The 20,567-nt window shown below is 37.4% G+C and overlaps 1 protein-coding gene across 6 annotated transcripts in view; it reads left to right on the forward strand.

Moving 5' to 3' along the window:
* PTPN4 (protein tyrosine phosphatase non-receptor type 4) overlaps positions 1–20,567 on the forward strand; it is a 108,115-nt gene that overhangs the window by 27,551 nt on the left and 59,997 nt on the right. For 5 of the 6 annotated variants that reach the window (XM_039701320.1, XM_039701348.1, XM_039701329.1 and 2 more), the window contains 2 exons: positions 11,225–11,379; positions 17,851–17,958. In XM_039701320.1, coding sequence (XP_039557254.1) covers positions 11,242–11,379; positions 17,851–17,958 — 246 coding nt within the window. In that variant the 5' untranslated portion in view covers positions 11,225–11,241. Of the gene's footprint in view, positions 1–6,975; positions 7,000–11,224; positions 11,380–17,850; positions 17,959–20,567 lie in introns of those variants that run through there. The other variant, XM_039701338.1, reaches the window with a different exon arrangement.

Consider the following 20,567-nt stretch of genomic DNA (forward strand, 5'->3'; position numbering starts at 1 on the left):
CGGAGTACAGACATCTTTTAAGGTACTTTGCTAAAGAAACTAAACCCACAAAAATGCGATTTTATATTTCCTGTTTAAAATTCCATTCCTTGTGAATGATTATAAGATTTGATTGCTTTAATATGCGTGATATTTTCATTGTCAGATTCATTCAGATAATTTTTAATTTCTAATCTTGAACTGGCTTAAAAATGGAAGTTGCTTCCTATTAAGAAAATCTTTGAGAGGAGGCAGAAGTCAGAAGAATACTTAACTTAAGCTGTGGTGAAGCTGTGAAAGATAGTAAATAAAGAAATACATAAAAGGAGGCCTTAAATTTTGGGATGATGTAAAGCAGGATGATTCTTTTGCGACTGGGCAGGTGCACCAGGAAAACTGATGTTGCCTCATGGGGGGAGCTCCTTGTTCCAGTTCCCTGGTGTGCTTTGGGGTCTCTCGAGTGCTCGTCCCACGACCCACCAAAACAGGACCTGCTGCCTTTCACAGGCACGGCCACGGCGCTGTGGAGAGCCCGAGTGCCCAGAGTGCAAGGCAGGGTGGATGACAGCCAGGGCTACGGATGGACTGAGGTCACTTTTCTGGGCAGCACTGCCAGAAGACATCCCTTGGTTTGTTTTCTGCTGGAGGAAGAAGCGGAGTTGACAAGCGTTTTCCAGGCAGGTAGCCAGATAGGCATTATTTCAGTGTTCCCTGTAGAAAATCGGTGGGTTTTGGCAAAACTGAAATCTTCCACGTGAAAATTTCTGTTTTATGGAAATAGTGTTTCTGATTAAAAACTAATTTTGATGGAAAGTGTCCAATTGGTTACACTGAGCCATAGAATTAGCATCTGCTGTGTTTAAATCTATTGAAGATAATTTGGCTTAGGTTTAGCAACTCTGAACAAAATATACACAGACAACTTTTCCTCCCCCTGTCTAATACCTCAGTTTTAGTGCCAGCCAAAATTCAACTTGAAGTTGGCTATGAGTAGAATACAAGCTTTTTCTGAATTTTGCCGGTTTGTTTTCGGTTCAGACTGCCTTTAACTTCAAAGGCTTCACAACACAGGTGCCGTGGCCGGAGCTACAGCTGCTGGTTCCACTGGCTCTGGGCTTGCGGGCCCTTCAGCGTGCAGCACTATTGATCTGTGGGTGCTCAAGTGGCTAATGGCAAGCCCACAGATTTTCTGCATCATATATTTTCTGTCAGTATTGTTTCCAGATAATTGTGGTTGAGGCTTGCACAACGTGCAGGATGTGGGACTTGTGTTCGTTTACAGTCGCACCAAATTAGAATGTGTAACTTTGCACCATTTGGTGTTTTACCTGTTTTATCTGCTTAATTGTGTACAACTGTTGAGGACCATCAGTTGTGATTTGCATGTAACCTTTCTTTTTTTGATTTCTTAAATTGTGTTTAAAAAACCCTCTTATTTGTTGATGGAAAAGCTGATATCAAAGCTAATTTTCACTTGCTATATTTCCTTGATTCAGTGTATGTAGTTGGGCTGTTGCTCAAGTTTAGAGCTGTTAATAATTAGTGGCTCAAAAATTTAAAAGACTCATTTTATATATTGAGGAGCTTTAGTTTTCTGCTAGGTCTGTGGAGAACTGTAAAGTCTTTTTTTTTAATAGTTGAAGAATTTTTTTTATGTCATATTGCAAAGGGGAATCAAATTTAATTATGCTTTGAAAGCTTTGGGGAAAACTGTAGGAACAAATTTGGATTTGGGGGGTTTTGAGGTGGGGGCTGTATAGTCTCCCTCCCCTTAAGCAAGGTATTAATTTTAAATACTAAGTTGTTATCACCTGGTGCTGTCTGAACTTGCTCCGATTTCAGCCCTTTTTTCTTTTGATAGGTAATATTTAGGCTTCCTGATCTTAGAGTTTTATTAGAGCCAGATTTCCCTTTAGTGAAAGATCTATTTAAATCTATTTAACCTAGTTTAAGAACACATTTTAAAAAGTACTGGGAATTTATTTTGAGAAGTCTCTATCAAGATATTTTGGTAATGTTTCGTTATAGTCTTCATTTACTACATCTTATTATAGCTTTGAGTCATAAAAGCAAGAATAAGAGATCCAGCTCCAGTAATGGGAAGAGATAGATGTAGTAATCATCTGTGTGAAGGTCATGGATTACTATTTTTAATGCTATTTTCAAACAAGGGGAGGTTATGGATAGAATCAAGTTTAAAATAATGAAGGTGGAACTCACTTGGAAAACTTTTGTATTTATTCCTAGTAATCTTTACACATGATAAACACTTCAAAATATCACAAACTGACAGCTGCATACTAGGAAACAAGGAGGGTTTGTGTCTTATAAAAGCATTTGCATATTTGTTTAATTTATAATATTTTTTAAACATAGGAGGATAGTTGAAATCACGATTTAGTGATATTTAAACAGTGCTCTTTTCCTGTTCTTGTTTCTCCTGGCACACATCCTTTACTGACTATTTCAGCTATCTGCCCTTCCACAGGGATTGGTTGGCTTTTTTTAAAATAAAGTTAGATTTAATCTTTTTCCCTGCTAGCTTTGCTGTTTCCATCCTCAGTGGCTCGTTGCAGGAGTGTGGGCTGCTGCTGCCACGGTGCCTGTGCGTGTTTGCTGCCTGCCAGCCTGATGTGGCCACAGCTCTGCCCCTGGGGCGGCTTCTCTCTCTCTGTGGCCTAACTGCCTCACCAGCTGGCACTGCTCTAGCTGGTGCTTGCCATCAACTCGTGTTTTCATATAGCAGGCCTCACATGGTACCAGTATTGTTACATAAAGACATTTCTAGCCTCGGCTAGAAATGCCTGTTTTTTCACACTGAGGTTTGGCTTCCCAGCTGCCTTCTCTCTGTTTTTTCACACTGAGGTTTGGCTTCCCTAAACCATTCTGTAAAGCAGTCACACTGTGATCAGATGATTCCTGAAGATCAGCTTTAGTCCATTGCTTAATAGGGGAATAGATGTGCTGTCTGTTCTGGTCCTTAAGGTGTGTAGGGGTGTATTGCATATTATAGAGAAATTATCTGTGGTTTTGCTCAAAGTAATCTCTGAAACCTCACATGAGGTTCTTCACCCATCTTATTCACATGTAAGTGTGACTTGTTCCATAAAACCTCCCTAACCCCTAAATAGCACCAGAAATGAAAATTCTCCAGGTCAGAAACAAAACAGCTGCATGAATTCATACAATGTTTCCACTCTGATTGTGGCTTCGGTGTGTCACCTGCAGGACAGATGGGTTTGTGTTGGTTGTGAATAACCACAGGTGCTCACTGTGAAGCTTTGCGTAAAGGCGTGTGCGCTCTGGACATTTTCTTGTATTGTGTGAAAGTGATGGAAAGGTCTTGTGTCTTCTGCAGTATTGTTATCATCGGGTCAGTGAGTACAGAGATATATGAGCTGGCAGGAATGGTTGGAAGGAGGCTTTTTGTTGTCTTTGCATTTGTTCACACTCTGGCTTGTAAGACTGACGCAGTGAAAAAGGAGATGGGAGCCCTGATGAAGTAGGATGGGTTGTGGAGGAAAAGGGTCTGACTGTTTTAATTCTAGCTCTTTCTTGGTTGCAGACTTTTAGTCTATTGGTTGAGTTTCTTCAGCCTCTCTGACAATCCAGAGCTGTGATGTGTTTGGACAGGTGTTCACTAAGACTAAATTTGAAGTTTAAAAATGGGTTTGAACCATATTGAGCTGTTTGGGATTTATAAGTCTATTTGCCTTGATTTCCACTTCTTTTTTCCTTGCCAAAGAAATTTTAATATCTTCTCAGGCTGTTGTCTCATCTAGGGTCCTGGATAGTGAAGATGGAAAGGTTATTGTCTGCATGTGAAACATGACTGAGCACAGAAAGGGAGGACATAAAGGGTTTAGGTTCAAAGTAATCGTCAGTATTGATGGCATGGTTTCTAAGAACTCTTTTATTTATTAATATTGCTCCCACACTGCCAGTAGGTGTTGTAATCTCAAACTAATAAATTTTATCTAGCTGTTACATATTTCCTGAAAAGTTGCATACAGGAATGAAGCAAAGCAGATACCAGTCTTCCTGTACTGTCCTGCTTCCGACTCAAAACAGAGAAAGGGATCAGCTGAATTTGAGAGACTTTTTTGTGTGATGCATGCAGTTGAAGCATAATGAGTATTGACATTTAATTAGATAGAAGTAATTTATAATAGGCTTCTCTGCTAGCTGTGCCCTTCTTCTTGGGGGCAGGGAGGAGCAAGGGAGAGAATTGTCAAACTGTCCAAATAGTTTATTTTTCAGAGAAAGCTGTAGCATGCGACAGTACTATCTCACTAATTTGCTGTGCTCTGGTGCACAGCCTCCAGCTGTCTCTAACAGATCCTATGTAGAGTGATTGAACACTCATTAATTATTATTTTTACGTTAGAAAGTATGAAAATCTGGGAGTGACAGAGCAAGGTGTTTCATCTTTAACCTTTGTCCCTGTCAGTAATAATGTGATCATAACAGTGAAAATCTTGCTTGATATCACACAGCAGTTGTTCAAATTTGAAATTCCTTTTCAGAGAAGTAGATAAATAGCTTTTTTCAAGGAGGTCTTAGTTTAAAAAAAATCCTTGAGTAATTTTTTAACTGAGAATGTTTATTCATGTAGGCATTAAGACTGCACTGAAATCCACAGCCAACCTATGAAAAGCATTTTTCAAGGAGGTCTTAGGGTTATGTAGGCATTAAGACTGCACTGAAATCCACAGCCAACCTATGAAACCCTCATGTTCATGAGATGCATTAACAGTCTTAGAAATTTATCTGAGTAAGTGGCTAGAATATTAAATTAGTTCTCTGCTACTGGTTCATATATAGGAGAATCTGATGGTGGAAGAGAAGGGCTAAATATTTTCTCTCAGCTGTTGAACTTTTGGCCCAATATTTTCAGAAACTGTCATATATACGTTAAGAACTAATGCTTTTTTTTGGTTAGATTTGGCTCTTCTTATGATTGAGGATGTGGAAAAGGAGTATCTAAGAGTAGCTTATGCATTGAAATGCAGGTGAGATAATGGATGTTTTGGGAACATCAGTATGTTTTTCTTTGTAACTTTCAGTAGTGAAATAAGTTTTTCCTTTGCTGTTCTATGCTTCTGGCATCCATGAGGGATTTGCTCAAGCAGCTCAGAGTCTGCAGATACTACGTAGAGGTCTTGTAGGAATGTATAGAAGCAGCTGCAGATCAGCTCAACTTGTGTACTGTTTTTGCACAGGAAGCATGGAGACTGCTCAGTGCCAGGCTGTCAGGAAGGATGCAGAAATCCCTGACCCAGGAGCAGGAGAGTTTGGAGTCTGGGAGCTGCCAGCCCCATGCAGGTACCAGGCTAAAGAGCACAGTCTGGTTACCCACCAGTGGAGAAAAGTTGTGGGGGTTTGGGGAATTTGAGCTTCCTAGCTTCCAAAGCCAGTATCTCCTTGTGTCCAGTGCTCTTCCCACCGCTCTCTGGGAACATAGTAGCACTGAAGAACCCGTGGCTGTAGTTACATTGTATGGTCAGAGTAATTGTCCCTGTGGGTCAACAGTAAAGATGTGATGTTCCTCTTGTTCAGTGAAGTTTTAGGAAAAGTTTAATATTGTGGCCATATGATAACTTTTCAGGAGTGTATTATCTTAAGTAGAATGAGTGTGGTCAATTTATATATAACTGATATTAAATGAACTTAGAAATAAAACAAAAGGGTTTGATAGAGCCTGGAATCATTAATGATGCTGTTGCCTGGCAAGAAGTCTTGCTGGAATCCTTGCACCTGGTGACTGCAAAGTGAAATAAGTCAGTGTTTACATATCAACTTCAATGAATGCTAGATACTTTCCATTATTTGGTCAACATAAAGCAGGAAGGAATCACAGAATCGTAGACTATCCTGACTTGGGTGGAACCCACAAGGATCGTCAAGTCCGACTCTCTTTGGAATGATTTCAGGAGTGCGGTGCATGGGTCAATTCACTTAAATGAAAATGCATTTCTGCTCTGCTTTCATTTATAAGCAATGTCCTGAAGCTGTTACTGCATCAGAATTGCTGAAAGCTTTCAAAACAAATTTTTGAAAGACAAAAAAACAGACAATAACCTTTTCTTTGGACTCGATGTGGAATTCCCTCAGAAAAGTGCATGGCCAAGTAATGTTTAGCATTTTCAAACTAGTTTGGATTGATGTAGTGTCACTAATGTGTTTTCAATAAACTTCTATGAAGATAGGCTCTAGGTGTATCTCAGTGTTTGTCTGCATTGCAATATGTTGTATTCTGTTTAAACCTTCATAGTTGTCTGTGTACTTTTAAAAGGTTGGGTTTTTTTTGTTTTATATATATAATTAAGTTGTCTGGATAATTTTAGTCTGCATTTTATTTAATATGTTCAAGCTGCATCATGTTATAAGGATGTGGGTCTTCTATGAGTCTGACCTACTTTCCTCCTTCTTGTAGGAAATTCATATACTGTGTTGGACTCAAATGAGCAGGTGGGCCACAGTGCAAATCCATGCCTTCTGGGTTGCTAAAATACGAGCTCCTAAACAAATGGAAATCTGGCAATGCGTGAGCTTCTTTAGCTGCTTTAGATGAGCCATGAAAAATGAAATTTGTCATGTCCTTGCATGCACATGTGCATACAGTAATGTGTTAAGGTGGTTGTTTTCCTGTGCATTACATCAAGAGTTCTTTTAAAGAAAGTTCGCATCAAGTCAGCAAATTGGCTGCACTCTTGGATAAATTAAATTTCATTTAATTACCTGCTTAACCAACTGCTTATTTATTAAGGTGCTTAAAATCAGTTAGTTTATTGTAAGCCCAAGCAAATTGTCGTTATACTGTATACATTTACATAAAAGAATAAAGGATGCCGAAAATTCACTTGTGAAGCTTCTGTGTGCTCTTTAGTGCCCTAACCAAGCCAGTATTGCAGGAATGTTCTGCCCTTTGATAGGGAACACTCCCTGGAATTGCTTCACCACTTGAAACCTGAGCTCAGGCAGGAAATGTACAACTTACTCCCTCCACAAACCTGAGAGGTAAGTGGAGTTACTTTGCACGAGTTCTGTCCTTGTCCAGTTGCTGTAGCAGCATGTTCTTTAGATTGTTAATTCACATAATTATTACATGCTTAGCAGGAGATTCTGAAAAATTATAAGCACAAAACCTTCATCATATGCGAAGATTAAGTCCAGTTTAAATAATCCACTTGGATGTATTAAAATATTTTAGCATTAAGTGGCTGTGGCACTGCCCACGACATGGATATGCACACACAGTAGTACCTTGCTTAAGTTAACCTGCTATTTAAGCCAGATGTTTCCAGACTGGTTTTTTGGTTAAGTCTCAGCTTTTGTTTTCACTCCAATTTCTTTTAGGGATGTAGATTTTACTTTGGAGTTTAAAGCAGTCCTCTGTTCCATACTAATGTTAGCTATAATATTTTTATTGCAGAAGAATGCAATGAGTGTAGCTGAATTTGTTAGGAAATCAGCTGTACAAGCAAGAGCTAGCCATCTCACTACTAGTAAGTTCTCAAAATATATAGCAAGAGTGGCAATGTGTTTGGTAGACATAATACTGTCTGTGTTCTTGATGTATGTATTTCTGAAAGCAAGAAGTTGCAAAGATGGTATGGGTACAGTTTGGGATCAATTGTGTTATAAAACAAGTGTGTCAGTAAAACCAGTAATTGCAGGGTCTATCTGTGCTTAACAACTGTGTCCTTTTTGTTAAGTGTACATGTGCTGATAGAGGTTTAAATATGGGTTGTGTGCACATGATTGGCCACAAAGCAGTTCCGTGTAATAACCCTGGCAGGAGGTCTTTAGTAGGAGCAGTGTTTTTGAAAGTGCATGTGATGGTGAGGGTGTTTTAACATATTCCCTACATTCTTCCATAGCTTCTTAGCTGACGTACAGGGAAAGAGTAACTTAGAATGTGGCTTGCAGAAGACAGTCTTTTGTCACCTTCCTCTCTATTACTTTCATGAGTGTTTTATTTCCATTTTGTAGATACATTTCAGGATTTGAGTCATTATACGTGTAAAACTGTGTTCTGTAGTTGCAAATACCTCTTAGATTCATGGAAGAAACTTGTCTGCTATGAGATGGTGGTTCCAACTACTGAGTATTTTATATAGGACATAGAATATAATGTTTCATTACATAATCTGAAAGTACAAAACATAGTTTGTTAAGTCCATGAAGAAAACATACATGAATGACTGGTGTCCAGCATGGTGGGGCTATGAGCTTCATACCAGGAAGATGCTAAACTCTGGACTATGGAACAGCATGAGAAGTGTGTGTGTCCTATTTTGTTTGTTCCTTAAAGAGAGTGGAGAAGGCATTGCCCTTCCAGTCTCCAAGCTTCATGCGCTGTTGTTCTGGCCCAATATAGTTGCTCCTGTTTCCATAGCAAACTCAGAATACAGTGCTTCTTTCTTGAATGTGATAATTTCATTTATGTACATTGAGAAAAACCCAGTCATTGTTAACTATGCAATATTTTTTTGTTTGGCTGGAGCAAAGATGATCTGTGTTACAGCAAGAACCTTGATAGATCTGCGGGTTGGGTCTGTTGAAGGGACAGAGTGAATGGTTTCATGGTGATAAAGGATTTTGAGGGTCACTAAGGGATGATTTTCTCTTTGCTCACTCTTACGGATTTGTTGCTGTGTCTGAAACCCAGTTTTCTGTCTAGTTTGAGGCAGTGATGTGGAAGGAAAAAGTATTGCTGGTCTTGTCTTGATCAACAAATATGACAAAAATAGAGAAAAGAATAGGAGAAAAGGTGAGACTTACCTTTTTCTTCTCTTAAAACATGATGGTTTTAAGATGGTTTCTAGTTTTTAACAAGTCCTTTTTTCCTCTTCTGCTGCAAAACTGCCTTGTTGAGTTAGACTCTCCTAGCTTACTACCAAATGCATTTATGAGGACTGCAGTACTTATTTGAAAGCTGAACAGTCCTTTGTATGCTAGTGTTTGTATTTGTTGAAAAGCACTCTGAAGATTACACTCTCTGTTTCTTGGTTCATTTGTTACTTTTTCAAATCCTTATATATTGCATCTATCAAGGGGTTGTTTCTGTGGTCTGGAGAAACTGGTGTTCATGAAATTGTGTGCTTTCCTGAAACCTTCTTAGTTTCAGCTCAGCAGCAAATATCACCCTAAAATTTTGGCTGTAGCTGTCAGTTGTGTAGCTGCAGTGATAATGCCAACCTTTATGCCATTATGACTAGTAGGGCTTGTAGATTGTGTCTGTGTGGCAAAACACTGAAATGTTGTGTGGTCGGCTTGGATCACTGGTATGGAGGTTCAATTCCTCTTTGGTGTTTAAAGGTTTTCTCCTGCTTTTTACTATTGGGATCTGTAGAAGGTACAGCAGAAGTAGTCTCTCCATGAGGAGTTGTCAGATGAACTTTGTTTTTAGGGTTTACTTGAGACTTTTAATGTTTGTGACACAATTTTTCATAAATTTGTCATTAAGACATAGTCATAAGTTTAGCAGTTGGTGGCTTTATCTGATGTCTACATCATTCAATTTGTCATGCTAGTTTAGCAAAACAAAAATAAACTTGCGGTAGTTCTACATGAATACAGCATTTCAGTTCTGAAGCCAGTGACTGAGTAGCCAAAATAAAAAGCTGTCTGGTGAGGAAGCAAGTACTTGTTAATCTGAAAATGCTGAGTAAGTCAAAACAAGCATTTTGCAAGCATGGATTGTCATCAAGCAGATTTTTTTATGTCTCAGGTGTGTGGTCATACTTAAAGAGCAGAAGATGTGATCTAGAAAAGCAAAATACCTCAGGGATTTTTAGGGCAGTTGCTCAGGAGGTTGTCTGCAGGCAGTGGAAAGATGATTGAACCTCAAAGTCCCAGCTTGGTTCTTGGTCTTCCACTGTCCCATGAGAGCCTATGTATCTAAGTTACCAACTATTTAGCAGGAAATTATCTTTCATTTCTTACCCCTCCCTCTTCATTTATGTATATTGGAGCATAGATACCTCTTATGATACATGCAAGCTCTCTAATCACTGCTGGAATGTTTGCTGTCCTCTGCTAAATTCTCCTTTCTTTTTTTTTTTTTTTTTTGTCATCATATGCTACTGTCCCCCTCCTCAAATGTGAAGTTAATATGTAGATGTGTTTGAAGGCTTTATAATCTTACGCAAGATCAGGAAAATCAATCACTTTATATTTGGTTTTGAATGTACCCGTGTTCTTTTGCTACTCTTAGGGTATTTTAATTTTATGTCTCAATATATTCTCTACTTAAGTTATGAAACTTTGTGTTTGCTTACGCCCTTGTCAAAGGATGTAGAAACAGTTTGCTGAGTATGTAATTAAGTGAATCACAGGCCCTGATCCTGTGAGGCACTTGAGAAAGTAGCTGGTATCATTGAATACAACTGATAGCTTGAGGTGGGCATATAAGGACTTTGCTGGGCTGGATGATAATCACCAGAATCTTAGATTTGAAAAGTGAAAGTCAATACTTGCATCTTATTTGTCGGCTCTCAGCACAGGGCATACGCTTGTGATGGTCATGGTTGCTTGCTGAGAGGCTAGGAATTGTTTGTGTTCCCAAACTAAATGTGTAGGTCCAATCAAATTGACATAGACAGAAGATTCAGTAGTCTGACAAACATTAAACTATTCATGCTGTAATTTAAAAAAAAAAAGGGGGGCGGGGGAGAAACAATGCTAATGTTTTTGTTACCACTGTACATTCTCATGTTTTGTGATTTTACAGTGAATGCACAGGCTTTGCAGAATAATGCATCAAAGTCTTGTTTGTTTGCTGTTTTCTTTTTCTCCATAAAGCTTTTTATGTAAGCATGTTATGCTGTTTTACACTGAAATTAGTTACTTAATTGCATCTAATATTGGGAAGCTAGTAGCCATCATGCATAGCAATTACAATGCTTTTTGAATTGAAAATGTTGTTGTGAATCTTTAAAAACAAACAAAAAACCCAACAAGAAAACAGCAAACCCACAAAACAACCTTAAAATAGGGAGGGTGTGGACAATGGGCAGAAAGTAAAGGACAGAGTATTTTGGTATAAGGTTGTGTTGTAACATGTGAGACATTACTTTCTTACTGGCTACTGTGAATTTAGTATTCACTTTTTTTTTTTTGTCTGTAATGGAGTTTTTGAATAATGGACTTGCTGTGTTTTCACCTTTCTTTGAAGCGAGATATTCTTGCATTTGCATTTTTTGGCTCTGGTTACATTTTCTGTTGGTGTTGCCTGCAGACCCTGTGTGGACAGTAATGACCGCACGTTTCCGATTGCCTGCTGGCAGAACCTACAATGTCCGAGCATCTGAGCTGGCACGAGACAGGCAGCATACGGAGGTGGTCTGCAACATTCTTCTCCTGGATAACACTGTACAAGCTTTCAGAGTTAATGTAAGTAATGGTCTCATTGCAAATCAGTATCTAGCTTATTGCAGATCAATAGCGTGAGCTTGCTTTCCTTTTCTGTGTTTGTGTGGCTGGAGTTTGACTTTCAGACATTGTTAAGTAGAGAATAAAAGGGGAAGTTGTGTTCAGGCAGGCATGCTTGTACATGTGCACACTGTTACTGGGAACTTAGTCATTCTGGCATCCTCTGTCATACTAACACATCTTCATTTCAAAATCCAGTGTACGAAGCATAATTTGTTTCTAGTAATTCTCTTCATGGATTAAAGTTGTCCAGTGGAAATGGAGGACAGTTTTGCCATTGAGTTGAATGAAGCTTTTATTCTGCTGCATTCTGGTTTTTGTATTTTGAGCACGAGTAAGGTGGAGTGGGAACTCTTCCTATAGGTGTGTGGCTTACTGTGTTCAATCACCTGTATGGTTATACTTGGTCACAGCTGCCATCTTAGAGTATCTCCCTGCTCTTTGCTTTCCTCAGATAATATTCTTGTTCTGTGATTTCCCTCACTTAAACTCACCACCTTCTACTACACTAATGAGAATGACAGGAAGGAAAATGGAAAGCTGGTTGCAATACTGAGAACTGTTAATGGAAAAAAATCGACAACTTTTACACATGAACCTGGAATTTAAAATAGGCTATTCATCCCATTTTCTAATAAAAATGTTCATGATGTGTATATGTTACACAAGTGCAACCCTTTCTTTCAGCTTCCTGAGGGAAAAAATACCCCATGAAAAATAGGCAAGGACCTCACAAGAAAACATTAAAGCATTTAAAGTCATCTGTGTGTGAGAAGAACCAGAACTCAACAGGAAAGAAGCTGTAGGTTTTCATGTGGTAGTAGAACTCTGCTTTTACTTTAAGAGCTATAGTATTGATGACTTCTATAGACAAAGGTTGAATAATGTGATGGTGAAAGTTAACAGGTGGCATAATAATTAAAATTTTTCCGAAGAAAATTGAACTTCAGCAAATGGAGTGTAGGAGTATCAAATAAGGCTGTGGGACTTCAGATAGGAAGTGAGGGAGAAAGTGAAGCAATTGTCAAATCTGTGTGGACAAATCTAATTCAGACCATTTGAAGAAGTTCTAATGCTCAGTAATTATATTGAATTCTGATACCCAGTGTTCAGCAAGGATATTGATATATTTGAAGGTTTCGGGGAAGATTTGTGAGAGGGATTGCTTTTTTCTGTTCTGTAATCAGTGTTTAGAGCCTGCAGCTGCTGATCACTCTCTGGCAAAAACTTGCAAGGATCCAGAGGCTTAAGGTTCAGAGGCAGGTCTGGTGGTTATTTGTTTTAGGTATGTCAGTCAAGATGGAAGGGTTTAGGGTATTCTCTTGAGGCATTTTTGTAGTTCATTTAAAAAATACTTAACTTTTCCAGACTTCTGAGTAGTAAAGTGTGGGAATTTTGGATGATGGAGCTGAAGGACAGATTTTTAAAGACCTTAATTTATTAACATCAAGGCTCCTTTCCCTTCTAAATTACCTTCTTTAATGCTATATAAAAAATTATATAGATGACTTTTTCTATATATTTTCCCCTTTTCTGTATCTCTTAACTTCTCATCCTTACTAACAGTTTCCCAGTCTATACTGCCTGCCAAAAAGCAATATGTAGTTGGATACAAAGCATTAGAAGTGCATAAGAAATTGTAAATGTTGTTGTCTTTGCTTTCAGGTGCATGAGTTCTCCATTAAAGTATCTGTCTTGTGTTTTTTTCTTATGAAGAATGTAAAAATTGGGAAAAACAAGGAATAATTATTGGGCAGTAGGTATGGGAGTTGTTTCTTTCTGATCTAGGTGTTTAAAAGCTGTACATTTTTAGAGGATACTAGTGCCTCTCAGAAAAGCAGATTCATCAGCTATAAATCCTCAAATGTCTGTTCTGTCTCTCCCAAGAAAAAGTTATGTAATATGTTCTTACCACCTCCCTAGTGTACTAAATATTTTAGTTGCATGGATCATGCTTTACTGCTTATACAGATCAGCCTGCAAGTTTGTCTATTAAAACTGAGTCTAGGGAATAAAGAGTTCCTTGGTGCTGAACATCTTGATCTCATACCTTAGCCTCAATCTGTGTTTTCACAAATAGGAGTAATAAAGTATTCATTTGTAGCAAATGTAACCTACATGCCATACAGGTTCTCAGGTTTTATAGCTTTAGTTTACTTTATTGTGGTTGACACTATACTTAGCCATAAATATTTATGGACTTGTTTTCAAAATAGGAAGAACAAAGATAACATCAAATAAATTAGCACCTTTTTTTTTTTCTCCTGGTGATTGCTATAGGTATTCTGCATGCTAATGATTGTAAAAATCATCTGGAGGATGCAGTGGTGTGTTACTAAAAATGTCCTCAAATGCTATTTCTTCTCCAGCTGCCAAGTGCTGATCACAGACAATGTCTCTTGATAATTTTTGTAATGTTCTAAGTTCGACTAGCCCTTTCCGTTGATCTGAAGAAAAGGCACCTTTGTGCTAAACCTTACCTTGTAGAGAGCATAACAAATCAAACCAGATAATCCCCGTGGATTGTAGCCAGAGAAAGGCTGCATTGGTTCCAGGCAGAGGAATCAGTTGGAATTAACCTGTGCTGTGTTTGAGGAGTACAAACCCTTTCTCTAAAATGCTCTGCTTACCAAATGAAGAAATGCTCCTTCCATCCTGAAAAGCAGACTTGAGTAGAACATGTAGCTGGAAGAAAGAAGGCTGCTGTGAGTTAACAACATGATCAGGATGATTTGCATTACCATAAAACTGTTTCTTCAAGATCAAATTACTTTAATTTGTTTTAATTACTTGTTTAAATACCTAAAATTACATCTTTTCTGTGCAGGCTGGCTTACTTATATTCCCTGAAAGCCAATATGTCAAGGTAGATGAGGTGGGTTGTTCTGTGAGAAAGGCTAATGGTCATGGACAAGTGTTTCAATTTGGAACCTTTACTATCCCAGAACTTCAAACTTAATGAATTTACACTCTGATGGAAGCAAAATGCAAAAACCTGTAAAAAAAGTCAAACCAAACAAGAAAAGAACAAACCAAACAAAAAAACCCATACTACCCCTCTGTAATTTTAGACGTTTTTAGTGATTTTTAGTAACTTGATCTTCAGCATTACTTTGTTACTTGTCCTTTTTTCTTTGACACACACACAAAAAAATTAAATTAAAAGAACAGCATCAGTTGTAGAAGGAAAGGAGGCAGTTGTGCAGTGTTGGGGAATGCACCTCCTGGAGCAGCAACCCAGGCATTGTGGTGAGCTGTGAGGGAAAGGGGTTCTGTATTGCCACTAGTGAAGGAGCAGCACAACCTCCCTCAAATGTGTGAGTAGCAGAGCTGTGACCTGCTCCAGGAAAGCCCAGGACCTGTCATCCCCTTCCTCTGGCATCAGAAGTCCAATTTTTGTGGGCTGACAATGGCAGCAATGTCTCATGGTGTTTGCTGTGGGTGCGGGCAGTTCTGTTGGCAGCAGCAAAACCAGAGTGTCAGTAATGGGGGCTGAGGAGAGCGTGGTTGTTGGTCAGCAGGCATCAGACCTGTGGAATGTGTAAACCTGCAGCTGTCTGCCTGAATTTTTACATGTGGTGTTTGTGAACAAGTGATAATCATTTTGCAATTAAAAATTAATCTGTGTGTATCTAGTGATACTAGATGATATATAGTTCATAAAATGCAGGTCATGTATTGATGTCTAGTGTCTATGTCAAATTTGTCCTAAGAGGCCAAAATTTGTGAGATATTCTGCCTCCAGCAATGACTAGTAAGTGCATATAACCCTCTAATTCTTCAATTCAGAAAAAAAGGACATTTTTATGTCTAATTCCTGTGGTTTTGTCTTAGATAGTTCCCATTTTTCATATATGTTTTCATTATTTCTTCTTTTCTGAGGAAATAATGTTCAACTTGAATCTGTAGCAACAAAGCAAGTTTCTTATTATGCTCATCTACGTTTATTTGGTTTGCTTTTTTATAAAAAATATAATATATTTAAACTTGCTTTCATACTTTTTGCATTTTTAAGCAGCTATTTAATGTTTTGATAGTATTACAATTATTTTGGATCTTTCTCAACAAGCAGAATTGTGACCTTCACCTGCTTTGGCAAGCTGCAACATCATTACATAAATATCAGAGATGGGTTAAGCTAAGGTCTGGTTTTGCTAGATGCTTATCTTTATTTTGCACTAAGTAAAACATTGTGATCCAAAGAAATGCTTCATGTTGAAACCTGCCTTCTCTTACCAAATTTGCTGTTCAATTGCAGGAAAAATACTTTCCTTGAGGTTGTGGAATGATGTTCTGTGTTTCTTAATTCAAACTGATCAGCCAGTTCTAAGCTTTTTCATTAGGAAACATTTGTTCAAGTTTTTAAGAAACAGTATACATTGGCAGGATTAGATTGGAAAAAATCTGCAGAGATGGTATCTGCGTGCTGTTAGAGGAAGTAACATGTCAGCTGTGGTAATTGCAAAGCTAAACTTGGGTACCAGACATCTCCCATTTTCTGTTAGTTACTGTTATAAGTTCTTAGTTTGTGTTCTTATTTAAATCTGTGTGGGAAAAATGCCAAGAGGCAATTAGTGTTGCTATGTAATTTTAAAATTAGCTTTATTTGCTGTAAAAACTACTGATTATTGGTTTATTTCAAAATATAACAGAAACTCCTAATTTAGTAAACATTTAAATGGATTTAAATGGCTATATTTGGATTGTATATAAAAAATGCCTTATGCATTTATGCTGTTGTACATTTGTTGTGTTAACATCTGTTTTTTTCTTTGCTTGTTTTTAGTAATTTGTAAAGTAAATTTTTCAGTGGTGGACTTCTTAAAAATGGTGCTCCTGCATTTTGTAAGACATCTTCTCTATTCCATTGAAGAAAAGGTCTTTTGCAAAGTAAACATAGGAATTCTTAGGTCACTTCAATTTAGCCAAATTTATATGGGACCTGAAATATATCCTTTATGTAATTTCAATTTAAGGATATATGCAGAGTTATGGTATGGTTGTCCTCATGGGATTATTTCAAACATAAATTTGTGTATAATTGTTCTCTACTTTTTTACTATTATGAAATAAATGACCACGCTTCTTGGAGTTTTTAGGCTCAAATAACTTCCTCTTAACAGTTCATTAAACTTCAGTTGAATATAGTGTAATTTCATCTGAATAAAAAAGTCAGTTTTGTTAGGATGCTCTTAGATGTTAACAGATGTCTGAAGGTGCATTTGTAGATTTTTCTCTTGTATGGATATTAATGGGATTCTTGCAACCTTATTTTGATCTTTTAGCTACATACTTCCATACTTCAAGAGCTGTAAAGGTAAACTGTTATGTGATCTCTATGCAAAGCAGGGTCCTTTGGGAGCAGAACAGCAGGTTTTTTTGTTCTAAAACTCTAAAATTATCCTTATTGCCTACAGTAAACAAGGCAAGATGTATCAAATCCACTGTAGCTGCAATAATACTTGGCACCTAGAAGATTATTAGAAGCTTCTCTGCTTGGTGACAGAAAAGTAGAAAATTTGGGTGGAAACTGTATCAATCATCTCTTTCACATTTCTTCTTGTTTGACAGTTCTTGCAGAATTTTGCTTGTCTTTTGTATTTCAAGACGCTATGACACTTTTAACTTCTTTGGGAAACTCCCTTCAGATTTCACCAAATGTATTATTGAGTCCTGTCATAATGACACACTCAGATTTTCAATTACTATGTTGGCAGTATTTCCAGGTTAGGCAAAAAATTGCCAGGCACTAACAACTACCAATTCTTTTTATATCATTTTGTGGGTAACATTTGTCCCTGTAGTAGAAATCAAGTTTGTTCACTTGACTCTGAAAAGAAGTGTTACTGCTACTCAGTTACTTCGAATTAATTCGTTTAGAGTGAAGCACTATCTTAGAATGTACGTAAATGATACTTCTTGGTTAGATATTTGGCTGTTTTAGCTGTCTCTGCCATTAAACTTTGGAAACATTTTCAATATGCTGGTTCATATAAAGTCTGGAATAGATTTTCAGATCAGGAAGGATATTTTGTGTGGACATGTACATTTGAATTCAGTGACCCAAACAAGATTCTTGTTTGCACTGAATTCTTTATTAATTCCTGATTTTTTTTTTCCTTTTCTGTTCTCCTTTTTAATATAAAATTTGGCTAATGAAAGGCTTTCAGAAATAATCATGTAGCTAGCTGAGAAGTGAGAAGTTCTTACTGTCAGAAAATGACAGAGAAGAAAAATTATTTCCTTACATATGTTTCGAAAAGAGATGAAGCTCATTTAAAAATAGTGCTGCTGGGATACACTTTGTGATCTTTAAAAAAGTGCTGCTAGAGCACATCTGAAAGAATTTATATGTGCTCTAACTGCCTGAAATCTGTGTGTCCAGTTATATATATTTATTGATTAAAGAAAAGTTCTGTATTTTCTCTGCAGAAACACGATCAGGGCCAAGTTCTGTTGGACGTAGTCTTCAAGCATCTCGATTTGACAGAGAGAGATTACTTTGGTTTACAGTTGGCTGATGAATCTACTGATAACCCTGTAAGTTATCCCTTATAAAACTCTGTTTTATAAGTACAGTCTTTAAAACTCACAATCATGTTCATCACTGTGCTTTGTATTCTTTAAAGAGAGGTAAATAGAAGCCATTGCAAGATTGTGCCATCTTCTCCAACTGTGTCATTTGTGAAGATCTCTCTCATCTTGTAGTTATGATAAAACTGCCTGTTAATAGTCCCAGGTTTGGAGTAAAATATGGAGTTCTGTGCTTATGAAGTAATATCTTAAAAGATATTACAATAAATATTGTAATATCTTAAAAGATAGATATTGCTTGTTTTATTGTGTCTGTTTACTAGATTGCATTATCATTGTCCAGATTAGCAAATGTGTTTTAGATTTGTTTTGTGTTTGTATTTGTCAAAAGCTTTTAAAGAATGAGGGGGTTTTAGATTGTCATGTATGGAGTTTCTGTTTCTAGCCCAGATACTTGGTGATTTTCCAATAGTGCTTGGTATAGTCCAGTATCTGAAAAAGGCTGTCATCTCATCACCTTAACAAACAAGGGACTCCCTTAGAAATGAGTATTTACAATAGTTCATGGGCTTAATTGAAAGGAAATTGTACACAACTGAAACTTCATAAATCCTGAGTAGAAACCAAGAGATGCAAATGTAATGTTCACTGCACTAGTTACAGTGGTATTACTGGGATCTTGATTGCCTAAAGAGCACTTCTTGGATATTTTATTTTATAAGTATCAAATGGTCAGTACTTGTTTTGCAAAGTGCAGTTTAGCTAAGCATTATTCCTTATAAGACAGTTCTTTACATAATTCTTATTATATGTGTAGCACAATGGTGGGGTCAAAACTTACTTCCCAACTTGTGCATCAAAAGTCAGCTACATTCACTTGTTGACAGTTCTGTTAAGACATTGGTGGATTGCCTCTGTAATACTTTTATTCTAAACTTTGTTTCGGGCTTAAAAAACATAGACAAGCAGAAGAAAAGGCTGAATTATTTTTCAGCTTCTTAAAACAAGTATTTAATTGAATATTGCTCAATATTTCACTTGACATACAGAAGTTTATCTGGCTTTCCAAAGGGTAGTCCTCTAAGCTCTCTTTCTTTTAGTTTATCTGTCTGGAAGCAGATGAGCACAACACTGTAATACAAGGATCTGAGTAAGAGTTAGTATGAAGCAGTGACTTAACAGGTATTTGATACAAGCACATACTTTTAAAGATTTTTTTTATTCTTTTAGTTTCTAAATATTTTGTCTCTTCAGCTCTATCTAGTTGCCATGAAAACAATGTGTCAGAGCTAAAAAGAAATATTACCAATATTAGTCATGCAAGCTTGAAGAATGTATTGGGTTTGAATAATTTCAGGTTTTGATACACATTTACTTTTACACTTGGTTCATTTGGACAAGGAAACCGTATTGGGTTGATAAATATTCTAGTTATTTGTGAAATAACACAGCAGATTATTGCCAAAATATAGTTAATGCAGCAGCAGGTAAAGATGATGAGGAAAAGGGGATTCTGCTAATTGATGTGAAACCTCTACCATTGTGTTTAAACATGGATCTCATGAATTGCAGAGCCTTTGTGGTTTTTTATAATAGTAATATCAAAGAAAAAAAGTATCTGTCAACCTGTTTTGAAGCATTCTTGTATAAAGTTCATATATATCCCTGGCTAGAGTGTTCTTTAAGCTTTTACATTTAGTCTTAAAAGTTAATTAATCCTGCATGAGGCTTTTTTTTTTTCAAATATTCACACTTTTGAAGCTGTATCAAACTGTCTCTTTACTTCCTCTTGAGTTTACTACTACAAGGATACAGCATGTGGATCTAGTCATCATTATTTGTTATTCCTCATGAATATGACACAGGACTAACTTCAGATCCGTAGCGTGTGTTAGGTAGCTCAGGTGTGTTTGCTCCCTCACCTGCAACAAATAAAAAGCCCTGTGATAAGTGTGAGGGAATTGCACGCTGTACTGGGTTAGCTGTCTGTCACTGCTTAGGAACTGTGCCCATATCACAATTTCCTGAGGCTTGGGGACTTGCCCTGCAAGGCAGCACAAGGAATTGAGCAGTATTTGTACCAAAGATGGACTTAGGAGTTACCTGGACTGAGTTGGTGCGTACAGAGACTGCTGGGTTGCTGATGGGCAGTGGTTTAAACAACTGCAGAACTTCCCAGGCAGCCATACTTTTAGCTGAAATTTGCCATATTGATTTTTATAAAGCTCTGCCTGTACACAGCAGTGTTCTCCTGTAGAAACAATCAATATTTGGAACTGTTCAGTAAAATTATTCTCTAGTCCTTAATCCAGGAGGCTGAGTGCTGAGTCTCTAGCTTTCAAGATCCAGTTAGTGATGTAGAAGTGCTGACATTCAAGCTGACAATTTGAGCCAGTGAGATCACTCCCTGGATGTGGCAGACCTGCAAAATCCAGGGTCAGAAGTACTGGAAGTAGTTAAACAAATTAACTTTGGAGTTGTAAATGAGCTTGCTTACAGCTTTTCACTAGTTTAGGTGGTTCTTCTTAAAGAGTAGCTGACAGCTGTTAAACACAGCATAGTTGGGTTCTCAGGCTCCTGTGACAATCATGAAAGCAACTGAAAGTGGAATTACT

The sequence above is a fragment of the Passer montanus genome, unplaced genomic scaffold (genome assembly GCF_014805655.1).
Source record: "Passer montanus isolate IOZ18808 unplaced genomic scaffold, ASM1480565v1 scaffold1, whole genome shotgun sequence".
NCBI lineage: Eukaryota > Metazoa > Chordata > Aves > Passeriformes > Passeridae > Passer > Passer montanus.